We start from the raw sequence: 21,425 nt of genomic DNA, 5'->3' as shown, positions 1-21,425 counted from the left end.
ACAAGTCTTAAAGAATATCCAGAAATTTGAGACACCTGGGTGGCTCAGTTGGTTAAGCGTCTGACTTCAGCTCTGGTCTTGAACTCATGGTTTCTGCGTTGGAGGCTCGTGTTGGGCTCTGTGCTGACAGCTCAGAGCCTGGAGACTACTTCAGATTCTGTGTTTCTCTCTATCTCTGCCCCTCCCCCACTTTCACTCCGTCTATCTTTCAAAAATAAATAAACGTTAAAAAAAAGAATATCTAGGAATTTTAGAGATTAAGAGGGGGAGGTACAATCTAAGTGGAAGGAACAAACTGATAAAATCTTATGATGTATAGGTTCTTAGCAGTCTGATGAAGCCTGTGTACCACTTATCAGAAAGTTTTAAAAAGCACAAAAACTGTAAGAAAAAAGTAAAAAAAAAAAAAGTCTACATGGATATAGGAATCAAATACTGTATATTGAAATGCAGTTACCAATATTAAACAAAAAAACACTTTTGGATGTAGTAATATACCTGCTTTTTATTAATGTATTTGGTAACAGATTGAGCATTGGGTCTAATGATTCTCATTGTTAAAGTAACAGTGTTTTCCAAAGCCTGAACATATATGATATTTTGAGATATCAGCGACAACTTTACCTTGATGTGAATGCCTATTACTTCAAATGGAGACACATAGTTGTTGCTAATAATTAGTGTTAACTTTCAATGAGACATTAAAGAAAATAAAGGTGCAATATTTTCTCCAACAACATTCATGGGCCCCTTCAATTCTCTCCTCAGACTCTCAATGTTCCACACTCAGCTAAGTCTCTGGAGAAGATAGTGAAAAGCTGTCATTCATTAAGTACCTAATGGGTGTTGGGGCACAGTGGCAAGTACTCCAGGTTATTGTTGCAACATGCTATAATAGAGACATTGTTATCATGGCCACAGATATTTGAAAGATTAGAATAGTGAGGCTCAAGCAGTTCTATGTAGTCTGACCAGGGTCACAAACATAATGAATGACAGCTGTAGGATTAAAGTTCAAAAGTCAGGTTCCAGAGTCTCTGCTTATTTTTCCCACGGTGGAATCAGGCCTACAGATCAGCAGAATGTTCTAAATGGACACTTAGAAGATGAACACAGCCAGAGGACAGAGTTGATTTTAAGAGTAGAGGAAATTGGAAGTATGGGCCAGGACCAGACTTCTGGAGGGTTCTAAAATCTTGCAAAGAGAAATAAAAGTAAATATTTTGGACAGTACAAAAACAAGCCTTTAGGGAGGATGATGATGGAAGTAGTATTTCAGGAAGGAAGAAAACGATCTGATGGACTGTAATAATAAGGACTACAGTAATATACTCTGTTCAGAAGATTTTGGAGTAGATCTAAAATGACATATTACTATACTTAAATGCCTTATTTAAAATCAGTTGAATCCTTTGTTAATTCGCTAAAGGTGTTTTGGATTATTTTCTCAAGATCTGTTCTAAAATATAGCAAGATACACAACTCACAAAAATCAGAAAAGCACTTGATATTCTTCAGCCTAATGAAACACACATCTACTTACCAACACTTGTGCAACTTTCACCATCCACATCCAGCTTCCACCCTTCATAGCATGAGCACTTGACTGTGTGCTTGTGCTGCTCACACACTTGACTGCACTTCAGATGATTGCTACAATAATCTATAATTTCACACGTTTTATTGTCTTTGCTTAGTCGAAGTCCTTCAGGGCAGGAACAGACAATTCCTCTTCCAGGCACAACAGAACAGTGATTGCTACAGCCTCCATTGTTTAGTGAACATTCATCTATAAAAAGAGGGGAACAGATTACAGAGCATTATCAATTGTTTTGCTCAATTAAATACTAATCATTGAACTCCATTCTCTAAGGCTGAAATTACAGCAAGGATATTATAAATGAATAGAGAAAAGCTGCCTGGATTTTTTTTCAGGGATTGGGGTAAGCATGATAAAATATTTCATCGAATAACCAAATCCTATATGATAGGAACTGGGAATGGAAGGTTTTCATTTCTATAAAACTATAGAGTACACTTTGTTTTACCCCATAGATGTAAAGCGTGTTCAATGTTTCTTTCTATTATTACTGGAAAGATTATTCTGAGACTTTCAACAGTTACACCAAACCAGTTGCTAAGTTCTCCCCAAAGGACATACATTGATCTGAAACTTTGACTTATCTCAGTGCTTATAAACAGGCATACACATATATGTGCAATATATACATATAATATAATGTAATATATATATATATATATTTCTACATCTATAGTCTGATTCATAATGATAATGCAGGATGGGTTAGTTTGCTCTTTACTGGTTAAAGCCATTTATTTAATTATCCATTCTACTCTATATATTGGGTATTATGATTAATTCAAAGAGGCCATGAAAGCATAGCAAATAATATACATACACACAAAAAAGTAGACTTGATATTTTGAGCGAAATAATGAGCAACTAGTATTTATTACATGGATAATATGATCGGTTTATAAAGAGAGAGACCATTTTTTTTGTAGTACTTATAACTGAGAATTACATTAGATGTATTTCAGATTCTATTACATTATGAAATTGTAAGCTCCATGAAGGCATACAAAATATCTGTTCTAATTAGCCTTGTATATCTAATAGATAGCACAGTGCCTTGGACAAATATTAGCATATTAATATTTGTTGAATTATCAAAAAAAAAAAAAATGAGGCAGCACACAGCTGTCCCAACATTGAGCCAGTTCTTGTCCCGTTGGGAAAATTTCAAGATGATGTAATTATGTCCTTGATGAAAATAGCACATAATTGTTTTTTCAACCATACTATTACCTATCCCTATGTATTGTTAAGTGCATAGGAATAAGATTAAAAGAAACTTTGCCTTCCTTTGCTTTAAAAATATTTTAAGCAGTTTTCAAAGCCTATTTAATTAGTTGTTTTTTGAGATATGCTGAAAGAGAATGTTGTTCACTGACTGGCAAACTGCGGCAACATTTACTTATATACCTCAAATGTGTCCAGCTGTCTATGAAAATGTATCTAGTTCAAAAATTGAGCTTAAATATAATACTTTAAAAATGTTTTCTGCATTTTCTAAAGTTCTATATGGATCAACTGCTCTTCATACTATTTGCCACCATAAAAGGTTACAGTAATAAGAAAAGGAAGATGATTATATTAACTATTTTTGCTAAGAATTCAAGTTTAGTATTATTTTAGAAGAAAAAAATAGATTCATTTAGCTCCTCCAAATATGTTTGTTCATCTACAATCGTAATCATTTCAAAACAATAGTCATTTTAAAGTATTTGCCCCATTTTTGTTCAATTGACATTCTTTTTCAAGGGAATTATGGCAAAGAAAAGTCATCATACCCAGCAGGTGAGAAACAATTGTTACAGTTCTTGTAGTTTATTTCCAATATGACTGTTCTTGTAGTATTGAAATGTCTCTTTCTGATGCTATGTGTGGAATTAAGTCATAGATTTAAAAAAAATAAAATTTACATTTAAATCTAAAATTGAATATATAAATATAATATATTATATATATTATAATAAATCTAAATTATAAATCTAAAATTGAATATATAAATATATTTGTTTGGCTAGTCCCTTGTTAATTCCTCCTGCACCCTAAACCTGTCATCAAATCCTGCAACTTTCTTTCACATTTTTTATTACCTAAAAAAGAATTTCTCGTTGACCTAACTCTAGTCAGTTTCTTCAGAGCCCTCTGTTTGACTAGTCTTCAACAATGGCTTATAAAAACTGCAGTCCCTTAGTACAAATAATTTCAATTCTACTTTCCTCCCCAACCATACCCCTCCAACCACAGAAGAAGAGACTCCAAAAAACACTAGCATAGTTTCTAACAACTCAGGCAGCCTCCCTAGCAGGACTCCAGTCCTGCTTAAAGTGCCTGCTTAAGGAAGCTCTATGCTGCCAGGAGAGTTTACTTTTTGTTCCAGACAAAACCTGGTGGTAGGCAGATAGGTCCCTGAACCCCATTTTAGAACAGTTACTTTAGAAAGCTTGTGAGTATAAGTCCTTTTTCTTCACCTTTAAGATGCAAATCTTCCACCACCAGAACTGTCTTCTTAAGGACCTGAGAAATATCTTTGAAATGCAAACATTCAAGCAGATAACTCTCTCACTCTTGTTCCCAGTTGTGTGCACCTTGTTCTGACTTGTACCACTGTCTCAAGTCAAAGATCTGAGAAATGTATTTCTCCTCTGGGATAAGCACCAATTAACAAAACCAGAGGACTCAGTCACAGGGACCAGCCACCTTACTGCCTCCCAGGTGCTTTCCCTTAGCAGACTCCAGCCTTCAAAATGCCTCTAGTCTTTTGTTTCAGTGATTTCAGTTCACGCTGAATATTCTTCCCCATTGCAATAGTTAATGCTGAATAAAATCTATCCTTATCACTTCAACTAGTGTCCAGCTTGGTTCATCTTTGACATATCTTTATACCAAGGATCAACAGTTAACTTTGTTCTTGAATGATTCAAGATTTTTCTCATTTGCTTTCTAAATGGATATACTTTTCCCCTTGAAGTCATTTGAAAATCTCCCTGAGAAAATAATCTCTTCACTAGGATTAGGAGACTTATTTTACTGAGTGCTCCTTTTCTGTTTTGTTTGTTTGTTTATCATTTGCTTTATAAATCAGATTTATTTGGAGGGAACAAAACAAAACAAAAAACACCTTGCCACCCAAAGGATAGGATTTTTCCATTTCAGGCAATTACCCAAGTATTAAGTCTATAGATTACCAAGTCATTTTCATGCAATATATTTTTGTACAAATTTTACATGTATTGAGGAACAGGACACGAATCACTCCTATTTCCTCTTTAACAGGGGACGGGGTATGGGAGGATTAAAAGAAAAACAGCTTTTTTTGAGGGGCACCTGGATGGCTCAGTTGGTTAACATCTGACTCTTGATTTAGGCTCAGGTCATGATCTCACCTTTTCTGAGTTCAAGCCCTTCTAGGATTCTGTCTCTCTCCCCCTTTCTCTCTGCCCCTCCCATGTTCTAAACAAACAAACAAACAAACAAACAAACTTTAAAAGAAAACAAACAAAAAATAGCTTTTGTGAATACAACTATTTGGAAGAAATAGACATGAAGAGGAAAAACCTACATTTTCATCATCTATACCAAATGGTTAAAAAAAAAAAAAAACGACACACAACTCTTTCAGCTTTGGGTATCTCTCTCAAAAAATACATTCCCTAGCTACTAATCAACCCAGGCCCATTATTTAAAGTTAAATCACTGGGTATATATATTTTCTTATCTCCACTGGGTAAATGTCCATTATGCTCATTATGATACAAAACTCATAAACCAAAAACCCTGTCCAGCTAGACAGGATCTACCCTACGACTGATAGTCATGGGCCTTGAAAATAAGAGACCAAGGTGCCATTTCTCCACAGGTACCAATATTGCCTATAAGGATACATATACTGAGCTATAATACAAAGGTACATGTAAAAGAAGATAGGGAAAGGAGGACCATACAAGGCAATTCAATCCTTTGAGCATCATTTGATTTTTTTTTCATTTCCCTAACTTTCCTCCAACTTCACCTCATGAAGGGGAGAGTATATGACTTCATTATGCCATAGTGCTATAAGCAGGATAGAAATGTCTTTTTTATCTTCTTTGATACGTCCACACCCAACTTTATTATAAACTCTTTCACTCCTGTAATCTTTTGAAATGTTTGAGCAAGATTCCTAAGTTGATGAATATAGTGACTTAAAAGCAAGAATTTTCTGTTTTGAAGTAGACAAATTCAGAAGAAATCTCCATTGCTTTTTTATAATACTAATTTAGAGAGCAGAGGATAGGAAAATAAGGCTGTGTTTTCATAATATTCTTCTCATTTTTCTTAATGACTATATTTTCTCTTCTTCATCTTTTTTTTTTTTACTTCATTTGACCTGAAGGGTGAAAAAAGGTGGAAAAGCACTAATTTCTTTCAATACTTTAAGAGCACCTGGCATTATTACTATGACTTCCTATAAATATCATCAACTCCTTTTTGTTATGAGGAATCTGACATTTCCAGAAATTAAGTTACCTGCCTAGGTGAGTTAATTGAAGAACTGAAGAAAAGAATTTAAACCTGCTAAAGTCTCTCTTCTTCTATATTTACATATTCTCAGTTTTAAGAGTATTGATAGTTTTCTTCTTTCAGAATTCCTCTTACAACCTTCACGAGCAAACCTCACATTTTGTAATACAAGAGATACTTCAATACACCAATCTCCTTCATAAAGGAGAATAAGCTGGGAGAAGAAGTAAATACAGATAAACTAAATCTGTCACCCTGTATTTGTTATTTAATTTCAGTGGGGTTTTTTTGGAGGGGGAGTGTGGGTGGGGGTTGAAACATCTAGTTTAAATTTAGCATCGCTGAATGAAGACTGTTGCATTTACTGTTTCAAGATTATTTTACAGAATCACAGACTTTTTGGAAGAAATGACATTTATCACATAAATTTAAAACATAATAATTTTTTCTGTATCACTCTCTACTAATGTTTAATTCAGATCAAAATATGATAACGTTAAGCTTAAATGTAGTTGTCTTTTCTATTTTCAATTAGGAAGCTTCATCATTTCCTAAAGTCATTTTCTCACAGTCCCCAGTCATCTCATTATTATTATCATTCTGTAAATTCTTCTTCATTACTCTATTGATGTCACCTTCAGTATTATCTAGAAAACATATTTTGAAAATCTCCTTGCTAAATGTCTGATCTCCCCACAGAGAAGGAAATGTAATTTTCTTTACATGTTCTGGTCGGTATAAAAAGACAACTAGTCAAAAGTGATTTCAAAGTTCAAAAGCTATCTATCAGATTGAAAGCACCATTTTAACTAGATAAAGCATACCAAAGAAAGCTATTGCAAGAGGACTAAAAATTTCAGAGAAAATTTTATAAACTTGAATAATATTCAATTGATTTCATGACTCAATCTCTTCCTTTCCTCTTTTTTAACACTTCTATTGTAAGAATTATAAGGTATGATAAATCCATTGGCTGGTAGTAAACTGCATCGCATAGGTCAGTAATAAGAAGGTTCTTTTGTTCTCAATGACAAAAAATAATCAGTTTAATTGTGGAAATAACACTAACCATTCAGAGATCTAAATGATGAGCTCAACTATACAATTAAGTTGGTTGGATACAAGCCAACCTTTTCTGCTTTATTTTTGAAATTTTTGATCATATTTTTAAAACTTTTAATAGATTTATAGTCCCTGAAAAAGAGATAGGGTTCAACGCTAAAAGTTACATGTAAAGGAAATAAATGGAAGGAAGGTATGCCACTATAATAATTATCAGCAAGTGGACTAAACATTTCTAGTATCTACAGAGAAGCACATCAGTGAAACATGCAATACCGCAGAGATCGCCTTCATCAGACCCATCAGGACAATCCCTTCTCCCATTGCAGAGTTTCTCTGGCTGTAAGCAGGCTGAAGTGTCATTAGCACAAGGGTATTTGGGTGGTCCACATAAAAAACTGTCACAGTCATCTTCATCTGACTGATCTTCACAATCGATATCTCCATCACATATCCATGCTTTGTTGATGCATCTCCCTTAAGGAAACAGAAACATCATCCATTTGATTGTTGCAATTAAGTCACTGTAATAATGAGTACTCACCACTGTCTTTAGTCAGAAGAAGTACTTGTTATTAGCAAGAAATGTATTGGCTGATAGTTTGACAATTTATTTTAATGAAGGCATTTGAACAGTTCTTACCCTACTTGTTAAAATGATCTTAGCATTAAAGCCGTAATATTTTCCTTGCTTTCAAGTTATTGTCTGACCCTATTTAAAAAAAAATATTCTGTGGGGCACCTGGGTGGCTCAGTTGGTTAAGCCTCTGACTTCGGCTCAGGTCATGATCTCACTGTCCATGACTTCGAGCCCCAAGTTGGGCTCTGTGCTGACAGCTCAGAGCCTGGAGCCTGCTTCAGCTTCTCCGTCTCCCCCTCTCTCTGCCCCTCCCCTGCTCATGCTCTGTCTGTCTCTCTCTCTCTCAAAAATAAAGATTTTTAAAAAATTAAAAAAAAATTCTGTGACTAATTGAAAGTTTAATTATAATACTTAAAAAAGTTTATACAAACATTTGTCTATAAGTCCCTTTCAGAATCCTAAATTCTGGAAAATGTTATCAGTCTTTTGCAACCCTAAACTTAAGCAAATATTTTATTCCACAGGAGAAAATGTCCTTCTGTTTATATTTATAAGCTTAGGACCTCAACTCCTCCTCATAACTAGGTATGTATATTCCCTCTCATAAAAGGACATAAGTGTTATCAAATATTTTAGTAGCTAAGGTACTAAATATATACAGATTTTATGGAAATATGTTTTTCTTTATTGACTTTGAAAGAAAAAATGATTAATGTTTAGCCAGCTTTTAAAAAAATAATATGAAATACATAGAAAGCAAAAGCCACTGTCTATGTAAACCTTTTTTTTTTCTTAATATAAATTATTCCTCCTTTCCAGAATGTCTACATTTTTCTCCTAATTAATTTATCTTTTCTGGATTATGCAATGTTAAGGTATAGTGTGAATTAAAAATGTACCTGAAGATAAATGCTAATTATTAGCAGACTATATACCCACAATTCATAAAATGAGTAGGGAAAATGTAAAAGAAATGAAAATATTTGACTGCATATGTCAAAGAGTCTTTATATATTCAGAAGTCTGCTTCAACCTTAATTTTAAAGTAATTAAAGTATTGGTGAAAGGATTTTGCATTTGTAGAAATATATAAATAAGTTTCTATACTATTAGGTCAAATAAGAAAAAAACACAAATTATAAGTTCCATAGTTAATATAAATGCATTTCATAATAAACATTAATTATAAATGAAAATATTCTTAAAATAGAAAATGATGGATACTTCACTGATCAATTTAATGTAAATGGAGACACATTATAAATTTTTGACTTAACATCATCAATAAAACTAATGATATTATTTATATTGTTTTGGAAAGACTATCTAATATAATTAGATAACAGAAATAAATGAGGTATAAAATTAGAAGTGTATCATTACATGAAGTTAATATAATCATATAATTGTAAAATCAATAAAAATGAATTAAGAACTGTAAGAAACTAAGAATTCAAAAAATTTGACAGCAAGTTTCAAATATTATACAAAAGGTCCATAGATTTCATACCTAAAAACAGACTATAGTAGAAGAAAAGATGGATTTAAAAATCCACCATAAAATACAGTATTTGGGCTAAACGACACCAGAATTGTATAGAATTTATATGAAAAATTTTAAGAGTCTTCAAAGAAACCCAAAAGAAGACTTGGATAAAGATACAGTTTTGTTTTGGAGAAGATTTGTTCCCGTAAAATTATTTGTCCCCAGATTAATACAATCCCAATAAAATAGGAACAATATTATTACAAACCTAAGAGAAATAAAATTGCAAATATCATTGCAGTCTTCAAAAAAAGAGAGGATAATTGATGTAGGAACTGTTAATGCCAACCGTTTAGAAGTATTTTAAAATAACAGTAGTCAAAACATTTTTAACAGAATATCAATCAAGATATCAACAACTGAGTAGGATAGATATATAACATAATCATTTACATAGTATATAGTTTTAATATATAAAATTGGCTGTTCGGATAGTAGAAATAATGGAAATACAAGTTTGATGATGTTAGGAACATTGCTTAGCCACCTGGAGAAAAAAAAAATAAAGCTAATACTTGATCCTTACATTAAAATATATTCTCAGTATATCAAAGAAGTAAGCATTTCATAATAACAATGATAAATACACACATGTTATAGAATAAGATAGATATTAAAATAACAAAAACTTGAAATGTTTATTACACAAACCCAGAAAACATGAAGGACAAATTGATAAACTCAATTTCATCAATATTTTTGATTCCACATTGCAAAAATATAATCCATACACAAATTCAACACAAAGTGGTAAACCAGAAAAAATATTTTATTTGGAAAAAAGGACATTTTTTTAAATACAAAAGGGATCTTACAAATAAAGATGAATATACCAATACGAGTACAAGATTCACAATGGATCAATAATGACTTACAAACATAAGATGATCAAAAATACCTTTCAATATAAAGTAAGCTAAAATGGCAATATGATACCTTTTTTTCTCTACCAGATTGGTTTAGATGAAAAAATTGGATAATACAAGGATAGATTTAACAAGGGTGTAACATCCCCAATGTTGACGAGTCTGCAAACTGGGACAATCTGTCTGTAGGGAAATATTATGAATTCCAGCAAATAAAAAGTACAGCAACTCTTCACCACAGTAATTTTAATTTTAGAATTTTTTTCATTAATACATTTGCCCAAATGCACAAAGGTCCTATACAAAAGCATGTGCTGCCGCTTTGGATATATTAGCAAAAGACTGACAAAAACTTAAATCAAAATCACAAGACTGGTGACATCACTTACAATGCATCCACACATTGAAGTTGTACACTTGAGTCAAAAAGAGTGAGACAATCCTGCCTAATATAAAACAATCTCCAAAACTTACCAATAAAAAAGGCACAAAATCTAGTGTTTTCTTGCATGGTAAAATATATTTATCTAGGACTATATTTCCATACACATATCAGTATACCCATATAGACAGGTTTGTCTCTATGTGAGTTCTTTCTGGGGGAGGTTATGTAATAGCTAACAGTCATTGCCTCTGGTGAGGAAGAGGTACAGGAAATCTAGAATAGGAGAGCAGGATTTTTCAATGGATCCTTTTGTGCTACTTATTTCCCTTCTACCATATTTCTGCATAACTAGTCCAAAAACAAAAACAAAACCAAAAACAAAACTTAGCTCATTTTTAAAATGATGGTGATAAAATGTACATACATGTGCCATAAAATTTGATAGTTTCTACGAATGTATTTTATGAAAATTCTATGTTGAGGTTGCTCTGTGACTTACACTTCCCTTGGAATTATAGGAAATATAAGAAAATCCTAAGAACCATCCCCTGCCACCAAGGAGTTTATAATCTAGTTAGCAAGACAAAGTCAATGCATAACATATAATTTTAGTCTAAAGTATGGCATTCTGTACTTGAATATTAAATTGTAGGCATTCATCTGAAAGTACCATAGAATGAAAGGAGAGCTCAAGAGTAATGCAGTAATTTCTATTGCTGTTGTCCCCCCCGCCCCGAGATATCACTAATACATCATGATATTCTTAACCACTGACTCCAGCATAACCTTAGAATTGTTTCAAAAAACCTGTCCATAAACCATTATCAATCTTTTAGAGTCAGAATAGCAGTAAAACCTATTTGCTATTCATGATCTAAATGTTGCCTGGAAAAGGTAAAGAAAAATCGTATTCAAATGAGTATTAATTTTAACTCAGATTATGCTACCAGATACATAAATACATATGGTTACATTTCTTAGATAAAATTTACAAGTTTAAATAGCTCTCTCCTCTCCAATTTTGTAGGGGAGGTTTGAAATGTAATTGCTTCTCCCTTTCTTATTTGTTTGGTTTTAATTTGGTTTTAATTCTTACAAAAATGTAGGTAAGAGGGTATACAAGGTTATGGGTAAAACCTAACAGCAAATGATCTTAGTAAGTATGCTTAAAGCATGTTGATTTTTACTTGATTCATATTAAGACAAATCCTTACATAGTCATCATTGGGTGCATTATTTTGAAAGAATAAATATTACACATTTCTTATTTAAGGTTCCTCCTTTATACATAAGAACCTTGAGACTTAGGGAAAATTTGTATTATGAAAATGAAATACAGATTAGTAATATTAAAATATGTGATAGAAATTATAAATATCCAATATCTAAAAACCCCAAATCTTTAAAAATAATTTATAATGTTCATACTTAAGTTCAAATAACTCAGTCAATTACTTTGCCTTTACTAATTATACTTTAAAAATATGTTACATGATGAAAATAATATTAGGAGTTTATTACTGAGTTTTACATAATCTTTTCTGATCTACTTACAATGTTTTAAACTTGATTACTATGTGTGCAAGAATGTTATGGAAACTGTGGTTTTGCCCTCTGAGCAAAGAGAATAACAGTAGCCAAGTAACAAAGTAGCAACAACAGAAATAACAATCATCATCTTGGTATCATGACAATTAGAGAAATCACACACATGTGCAAACATAAACACACATACACACACGCACACACACACACACACACTCAGGATATTATAAGGACTGTTTTATTTATGTTACCTTGAAATATACAGTTTAGGATAAAAGCCAGCACAGAGTCAACACACATAGGGAAATTAAAAGTTTCTGGAATCATTAGAAAATGTGATGATTTTCCAAAATAAATTTATATGATCAATTCTAGAGTTTCTCTGTTAAACTGTTTTGTCCATTAAAAAAATAGATTTATCATTTTGTAAAATGCTTGATATATTTTTATCTTAATAAAAGACATTATATGTTATAAAAGAATAATTGCTATCCTGGGATCTGATTGGCAGTTAATATTAAGAATATGGGAATGAAGAGCAATGAATCATTGAAAACATCCAAGTGGATTTTCTCAATAACAGAATGTCTTTTTGAATACTGGTCTTTGAATTGTAATCTTTAAATAAAAAATTATACTACTAACCTTCAATACTACATACACATTTATCTATTTCTCTAACAATATTTGGCTTCAATTCAATTCAGTAATTATTTTTGAGTATAATGTGTTTGCCTAGCTACTGAACGATGTAGAAAGATAGGAAAGACAATTTTCTGACCTTGTGGAGTAATAAGTCTAGTACTGATAAACGTTCTACTATTGAGCATATAAAAACAGAATAAGAACAGCCATATAGCAATCAGAGAGTGAGATGGAATTTCAGAAACAGAAAATATATAGGACTGGTTTGAAAAAAAAAAAAAAAGATTTACTGAGATGTTATTGGGAAAGGTTTTGAAGTGTGGCAGTGAATATTACATATAGAAACAGAAAAACAATTCATATAGACAGCTGCCTCAAGTGTACAGTTTTAATGTTCAAATATATACACTCTGCAAAACAAAAAGTAAAGCAGAAAGAGAGATAATTTAATAGGACACTGATTACTCTTGCTACTCAACAGCAATATGTCAGGGCATGGGGGTGGAGGTAAATCAATTCTTTCTTAATTTGGTCTTCTTTCCATTTATGAGGGAAAACACTGTAACAATTTTGCATATATATTCTTTACTTTATACTAAAAGTTATTTTCTTAATAGCACAGTTGTATGTACAGATTTTTATCAGAACTATATACACAGAACCACATATACTGAGTACAATAGTTGATTTTCAATGGCCATTTTGAATACAGGGTGTTTTAGCTTTATTTGCTGAATCTAATCCACACATAACATGCAATTCCTATGTAAATTCATAAAGTCAAGAAAGGGCGGGACTTGCTCCAGAAGCAATAATAAGGTAGTTTGAAGTCACAGTTTATGAAATGTTGATGGTTAATTCACGAAGTGTCTCATATTCTTATAAAAGTGGAGGACCACTGAAAGATTTTGAGAAAGTATGTACTCAGGTCAGTTTATGAGGTAAGAGGGAGCCAAAGCTCTGTGTAGAATGGATTGAAGCTAATTATTGTCAGGGAAAGACAGAGTAGGCCACACAGTGGTCTAAGTGACAGATAATAAAGGCTTATCATACACTATGATATGTGAGTGGAAAGAGTGGAATGGGTGATGGTAGAGAAATTGTAGAGGTAGATTCAATAGGACCTGAAAAAATGATTACAAGTTAGAATGTCAAAAGGTACTTTCTGTTTAAAATCCAAATGTTTAGGAAATTGAAGACGTTTCTTTTTTTATCCTAGAAGATTGGAGAATTTGAAGAGGCTTGAAGGATGTTTAAAGTTTAGGTTTTTAGTTGCAATTTTTAAATTTTTTAAAAATTTAAAAATTTTTTAAAAGTTTATTTTATTAATTTATCTATCTATATATTTATTTATTTTGGGAGAGAGAGAGAGAGAGAGAGAGAGAGAGAAAGCACAAGCAGGGGAGGAACAGAGAAAGAAGGAGAGGGAGGCAGGGGAGGAACAGAGAAAGAAGGAGAGGGAGAGAGAATCCCAAGCAGGCCTCACTCTCTTAGCACAGAACCAGATGTAGGGCTCAAACCCACGAACCATGAGATCACAACCTGAGCCGAAATCAAGAGTCAGACGCTTAACTGACTGAGCCACCCAGAGGCCCTGAAGATATTTCTAAAAAAAAAAAAAAAAATAGAGAAATGCGGAAAAATTTCTGACTTCAGAGAAAAAGTGAGATGTGCAGCATAGCATAGGAAAACAACAGGTTTGAAGCATGGAGTGATTTCCAGTGATGGAGATTTGGGAGACATTTATCTAGAAGTGATACTTAAAACTTTGGGAACAGAAAGAGATTGCTGTGGATACCTTCTTTGCAGAAAGATGAGAAGGAGCAAAACAAAGAAATTAAGAGAAAAATCTCCACAATTTCTGAAACATTTTAGGCATTCAAGAAGTATTTTTTAATTTAAATCTAAGAGGCAGGCATGGAAAAGTGAACTAAAAAAAAGAGAATATAAATGGTAAGTGAATAGAGGACAATCCACTATAAGACTTCATAAGAAAAGGTTTCAAGGACAGGACATTTTGACCCTGCAGAAAAAGGTCAAATGTTACAGAGAAAGAGATCAAAGTGCAGTATTAGTCAAAGGTTGGGGTGCCTGACTAGCTCAGTCAGTGAAGCAGGTGACCCTGATCTCAGGGTTGTGGGTTCAAGCCCCGCAGTGGGTGTAGAGAATACTTAAAAATATATTTAACAATCTTAAAAAAAATAATCAAAGTATCATTCATCAAGATCATACTGTGTAATAGGTACTTACTGTATGTTCTAATTATTATTACTATTATTATTATTATATCATTATCAACATCATCATTTTACATATTAGAAAATTGAAACTTAGAGGTTTGGCAATTTATCTGAACTCACGTTACTGAATGGAAGAGGAGGACTCAAGACACAGAAGAGTATGGACTGTGAAATCACCCCCGGTGACCACCGAAACAGCAATTTCCATCAAAGGTTGAGATAAGGTGTTAGATTGCAAAAGGTGAATGAATGATTGAATGATAAGTAAGACAACTAGGTACACCACAAAAGATTATTTGATGAAGAGAAGGAGGAAGATAGGAAATTTTAATAAAATTAATAAAAATGATTCTGAGGTTATTGGACTAGGCATTTTATAGAGAGGAATAAAAATTAATAAAGAAAAGTCCTCTGAGCAAAAATATTTTCTTCTTCACATATAGGATTGAAGAGAAAAAATAGCATACAGCAACATGTTTAAAACTGCCACTGGGAGAATCAAAAGAGAATTATCTAAGTTTCATAAGAAGCAATATGCTAAGTATTTTACTAGCTCTATAACACATAGACAGTGGAGAGCTCACCACATTTTTTTCATCAAAAATAAATAAAACAATTCTATAAGGTTGGTTATATATGGGGGATAGAGAGGAAAGTGCTGTATTTAGAAATTCTGCATATGCAATTCATCATATAATTTCAATAAAATCACTATTCCACTGTAGGAAATGTTTGGTCCTAATTATTCAGATTACTTTTAAATAATGATTAAATTAACCATTCCACTTTGTTTCTACTGATACAACAATGGGGAAGGAAAACAAAACAATGTAATCATGGAAAAGAGTAATACTTTGCCATTCACAGAAGCCCCCCAGAGGATTTTCATTACACAGAGGGTCAGCACAGAGCAAGCCCTTTATGAAACCAATGTCAGAGTTAAATCCCCATGTGTGCCAGTGAGTTTTGTTACATACTTTTGCTAAAGAGCATTTAATCCTCAACTCTTAACACTGCTCTGGGGCTTGAATTGAAAACACATGTTGCTTTTTCCAGTGGAATCTAGAGTAAGAGTTACATGGGTCAGCCCCCAATTTAAAGACAGTCAATCGTAAGAGGAGACTGTACAAGTATAAACTGTCTCACTTGTTTTCTCTAGTCATCCATTCCCCAATTCAGAGACAAATATTGACAAGTTCTTACAAATTCTTCTACAAATATGCTTTATTGTTAAAAATATACTTCTGTTCTATAAAAAAAGTTACATTCTATGCCCCCTATTGTTATCCTTTACTTTTTACTTGACACTTAATCACCAGAAATGTCCATGTCCACGGATCACAGTGATTTCCCATCTTTGAAGTTACTGCAAGATAGTCTACTATATGGATATACCATAATGTTTGCATCTAGTGCCCTATTTTGGCCTATTTAGGTTTTTTGTAACATTGAGTTATTAGAAACAATTTAGTGAAATAGCAATATAAAAGATGATCAAAATCATATATCATTAAGGAAATACAATTTAAAACAACAGTGAAATATTACTATATACCTATTATGTGGTAAGTCCCCTCCCTAAGGAAAGAAAAAAAAAAAAAACCTCAAGGCAACCTGGCTATACACGTACGTGACAACATCCCTCATGACCTTGTAACATGAGATCACGTAATCAGACTGTAGGTTTGTGAGATACCACATATGGGAGACAAAGAAATAGAAAATACATTAAAAAAAAAAAAAAAAAAAACTATGCCACGTGGTATTCGGGGCTCAGTTCTTCTGTACGAACCCAACGGAGCCATACCAGCACGAATAAAGTTGCTTCCTGGAAAGAGAAGCCTAGGTATTATGACTCTCTGTGCAAGAATCCTGCTACAATTAAAATGGTGAAAATCCAAAACACAGCAAATATTGGTGAGGATCTGGAGCAACAGGAACTCCTCATTCGTTACTGGTGGGAAGGCAAAATTGTACAGCCAATGTAGAAGGCAGTACGGCAGTTTCTTACAAAACAAAACAAACTTTTACCATATGATCCAGCAACCATGCTCCATGGTATGTCTTCACAAAAAACCTATATGCACATGTTTGTATCATAATTGCCAAAACTTGGAGCAACCAAGCTATCTTTCAAAAGCAGATGAATGGATTAAAAAATTGTGGTATATCCAGAAAATGTAATTTATTCATTGCTAAAAACAAATGAGCTCTCAAGTCATGAAGAGACATGGAGGAAAATTAAATGCATGTTACTTAGTGAAAGAAGAAAAAGCCAGGCTGAAAAGGATATATACTAATGATCCCAACTACATCATATTTAGAAACAGTAAAACTACAGAGGCAGTAGAAACATCAGTGGTTGCCTGGGGTTGGGGTAAAGGGAGTGTAAACAGGCAGAATACAGAGGATTATTAGGGCAGTGAAACCATTCTGTATGATACCTTGGGGACACATGGCACATCATTGCACATTTGTCAAAATCCACAGTTTGTACAACACCAAGAGCAAATCCTAATGTAAATTATGGACTTTGGGTGATAATGATGTGTCAGTGTAGGAATGCAGGTTCATCGACTGTAATAAGCCATTCTGTTGTGGGATACTGTTAGTAAAGGAAGCTGTATGTGTAGGAATAACAGGAGGTATATGGAGCACATATAACAGGGGTTATATATGACATGGGGTATGTGTTCTTTCCTCTCACTGTTGCTGTGAACATAAAACTTTTCTAAAAATTGAGTCTGCTGAAAAAAAGTTTTCACACAAATTTAATTGTACAGTATATCCCATGTCATTCACTTCTAAATATTTACATATACGTATTAAGATTTCTTTATTAATCTGATGATTATTTTGAAGTGTAATTTTAGTTTTCAGATTCATGGCTTTCTAGTCTTTTGAGTGCTTATTTTTAATTTGACTTTTGTGTATGGAGAATATGTTCTGTAAATTGTCAATTATTTGGTATGCAGGTAATTACTGACTTAAGCTTATTAAACCCCTTATTAAATATTTAAAAAATAGCATCTAAATGAATATCCTTGTACATGTCACTCCTCCAGTGAATTAAGTGTATTTGTAGGATAAAGTCTTAGAGGTGACATTGTGAGTGAAATTGTATTCACATTTTAAAACCTAGATATATTACCAAATTACTTTCCATAGAGGTTCATCAATATTCACTGACATCAGTGTCTACTTCATCTATTCTCACCAACATAGGATATTATTGGTTTTGTTAATAATCACCAATCTGCTTTTGAAAAAACATCCAGGCCCAATATAGATCTGACTCTCTGATGGGTGAGGGTGATTGTCTCTTCACTTGTCTAAGAGCCTTTTATACTTTTTTGAATTTTGCCAACTTTTATAGTAGTTGGTCTTTTTAAAAATGATACCAAAGAATCGGGGTATGTAATTAGTTATGATCTGTATTTCAAATATTTCCCCTATTTATTCTATATTAACTGCCTTCGTCACTTTGAGACCATTTTTGCTTTTAAAAAGGAAGATTTTTTTTTTGTGTGTGTGGACAATTATTCACTTAATGTACTGTTGGATTTGCTCATGCTTTATCTAGAATGGTGGTAGTAAGGGTCTGTAATTTTTGTGTGTAGGGAGGTACTTTTTATAACTTTGGGGAGTTGTAAAACCAATACTATGTTGCTAAAAAGAATAACTTAAAAGCTTTTATTTCTTTTAAATGCTCTGGAGGAGATGAAACAGCATTGGAACAATGTCCCTTGAAACATTTGGTAGGGGCACCTGGGTGGCTCAATCAGTTAAGCCTCTGACTTCAGCTCAGGTCATGATCTCACAGTCCATGGGTTTGAGCCCCGCGTCGGGCTCTGTGCTGACAGCTCAGAGCCTGGAGCCTGCTTCAGATTCTGTGTCTCCCTCTTTCTGCCCCTCCCCTGCTCCTGCTCTGTCTCTGTCTCAAAAACAAATAAAAACATTTTAAAAATTAGAAAAAAAGAAATATCTGGTAGAACTATTCAACTGCACATGGAGCTTTTGGAAGAATGATGAGAAGGGGGCAGATCTTGATTATTTTTCCTATTGTAATAAAATAAATTACCCTATTTTCCTTTCTAGACAAAATTTTGGAAATGTATATTTTCTGAATATACAATTTTATTAACACAAGTTTTAAATTTCATTTCTGAAACACTGCCTAGTTTCTTTAATTGGTATGATTTTTCAGCGTTTCTGATTATTTTCCAGTTCTCATTTATGGACTGAATTTTCAGTGTGTTTTCTTTATTGGGTCAGTTAATGTATTAGCAATTTTGGTTATTCTTTCAAAAACTTAGGGCTTGAATTATCAAATTATGTTGTTTTTGTTTCTCTTTTCTAAATTTAAATTTGATCTGTTTTTCTCTTTTCTTTTGTTTTGTGTTGTTGGTATGTCCTAACTTCTTGAGTTAGTTATTGCATTAGTTAGGATGAGCTTGCTACAGTAACAAACTAAAATCTGCATATTTTCTCTTTAGACTGATAATTTAAAAGGTCACTGAGATAGGAGGCAAAAGAGCAGGAGGGTGCTCACTTTAGCTTAACTGCCTTAGCATGGAAGTGATACAGTCCATTGGTTAGAACTAGTCACCCGGCCCCAACCTAACTGCAAGAGAGTAGAGAAACATAGCAAAACATAAGAAAATTGGTGAATACTGTCTCTTACATATTGTTAAAAATATTTTTTTATTTTATTTTTTAATGTAAATATAGTGTCTCAAAGTCCTTAGAGCAGTTTTAACCTTTAATAACTTTAGAAATACAAATGTTGTAAGCATAAAAATTATTTGAAAGTTTATCTAAATCTATTATACTTTTGTAAATTGACTTTTACGTTACATGTAATTTTGCAAATTTAGAATATAACCTTTTAGCATTACTATTTTTTTGTTTCAGCTCCTGTTGTTCAGCAAACTGCTAGAAGCTACAAGAAACAGACTTAAACATTCATTATTCAAGATTCACAAAACTAGCTATATGTTAAAAATAAAGTTTCAGATGATGTTTTCGATGATTTTATAACTTTATACTTCTGAAGTTGTTAAAGGCTAAAAATTCACTGAGTTTTGGGACACTTGCATATAAATGTACAAAGTTATGAATTTTTCCTTGAGCAATGCTTTATTTATATTCCATATGTTCTGATATATACAGATCTTTATTTTTAAAAGTTCTACAATTCCAGTTTCATTCCTTCTAGAATTAAGATAAAAAAGTGTCTTATTTTATTATTAAATTTCCAAATGGAAGGGCTGTTTACTCTTCATAATTACTAGATCAGAAAATTCTGGCTGCATAATTTCTACTTCTTGGAATTTACTGAAGGTGTTTGTGACACTAAATGTTTGCGACACTAAATGCTCATTTCAAAAAATCTTTCATAAGCCTTGTAAAAGAAAGTGTATTTTTTTTACTTCTAAGAAAAGTGTTATATTTTTATTAATTTGCTCTAGGCATTCTTAGATCTAAATTCTTACTTTTGTTCTTATTTGATTTTTAATGGTTAGAATAAATGAATACAATTTGTTCCTAATATTGTTTTCTCATTGTGGTTTCTGTAATTTTTGCTGTATAAAAGTTTATAATGTATTATTTCCTGTAAGATACTTACATTTCAAAATATTTATTAAAGATTGTATTTTTATAATTAAATGTTTTGGTTTGGTTTTGTTTGTTGTTGCTGTGGTTAGTCTCAGCAATATTTTATTCTGGTCCCTAAACTTATCCCTTCGTTTTCTCACTAATACCTATATTTTTATTGCCTTAATAATTTTCCTAGTGAGAATCGTGGAAAAATGTGGAAAAATACAGTATACTTTGTATGTCTGAATTATCTTGAATAATATTTTACCTGGGTATAGAATAATAGCTTGAAAGTGTTTTTCCTTCAGCATCTATTATTCTATTTTCTTGTGGCATTTCTTGTGGCATTACCTATTTTCTTAGGTAATTTAATATTCTTTCTGGTAGCTTCAGTAACTGATGATATCCAATTTCAAAATGACTTCTAGAAGTTTGGGTTAAGTTTGTTAATTTTACTCAGAAGCCTGAATGTACTTCTTTATGAGGAATCAAGTTCTTCACTTTAGCTAAAACTTATTGTGTGTGTGTGTGTGTGTGTGTGTGTGTGTGTGTGTGTGTGTGTGTTTCTGTTAATACCTATATTGTCTCATGGACTTTCTTGTATCTGTTGTAGCCTTTCTTTTTGATTTATTTTTTAATGTTTATTTTTGAGAAAGAGAGCGGGGGGAGGGGCAGAGAGAGACAGAATCCACAGCAGGCTCCAGCTTGGGGCTCGAACCCAGGAGCCTGTGAGACCATGACCTGAGCTGAAGTTGGACAATTAACTGAGTCACCCAAGCGCCCTTTCAACATATATCTTAACTGCTCTTTCTTATTTATTTATTTTCTCTTTTTCTGTAATGCTTTCTGGGTAAAATGTAC

General features: G+C 32.7%; 1 protein-coding gene across 4 annotated transcripts in view; it reads right to left on the bottom strand.

The window, feature by feature from the left end:
• LRP1B (LDL receptor related protein 1B) overlaps positions 1-21,425 on the bottom strand; it is a 1,871,086-nt gene that overhangs the window by 632,811 nt on the left and 1,216,850 nt on the right. For all 4 annotated transcript variants that reach the window (XM_053909160.1, XM_053909154.1, XM_053909157.1 and 1 more), the window contains exons 22-23: positions 7,433-7,633; positions 1,544-1,789 (exon numbers count right to left, since the gene is read on the bottom strand). In XM_053909160.1, coding sequence (XP_053765135.1) covers positions 1,544-1,789; positions 7,433-7,633 — 447 coding nt within the window. The remainder of the gene's footprint in view (positions 1-1,543; positions 1,790-7,432; positions 7,634-21,425) is intronic.

The sequence above is a fragment of the Panthera pardus genome, unplaced genomic scaffold, assembly GCF_024362965.1.
Source record: "Panthera pardus isolate Hobbes unplaced genomic scaffold, ASM2436296v1 HiC_scaffold_10, whole genome shotgun sequence".
Lineage (NCBI taxonomy): Eukaryota > Metazoa > Chordata > Mammalia > Carnivora > Felidae > Panthera > Panthera pardus.
The sequence above is the reverse complement of the archived record's forward strand: the minus strand, read 5'-3'. Positions and strand labels throughout refer to the sequence as shown.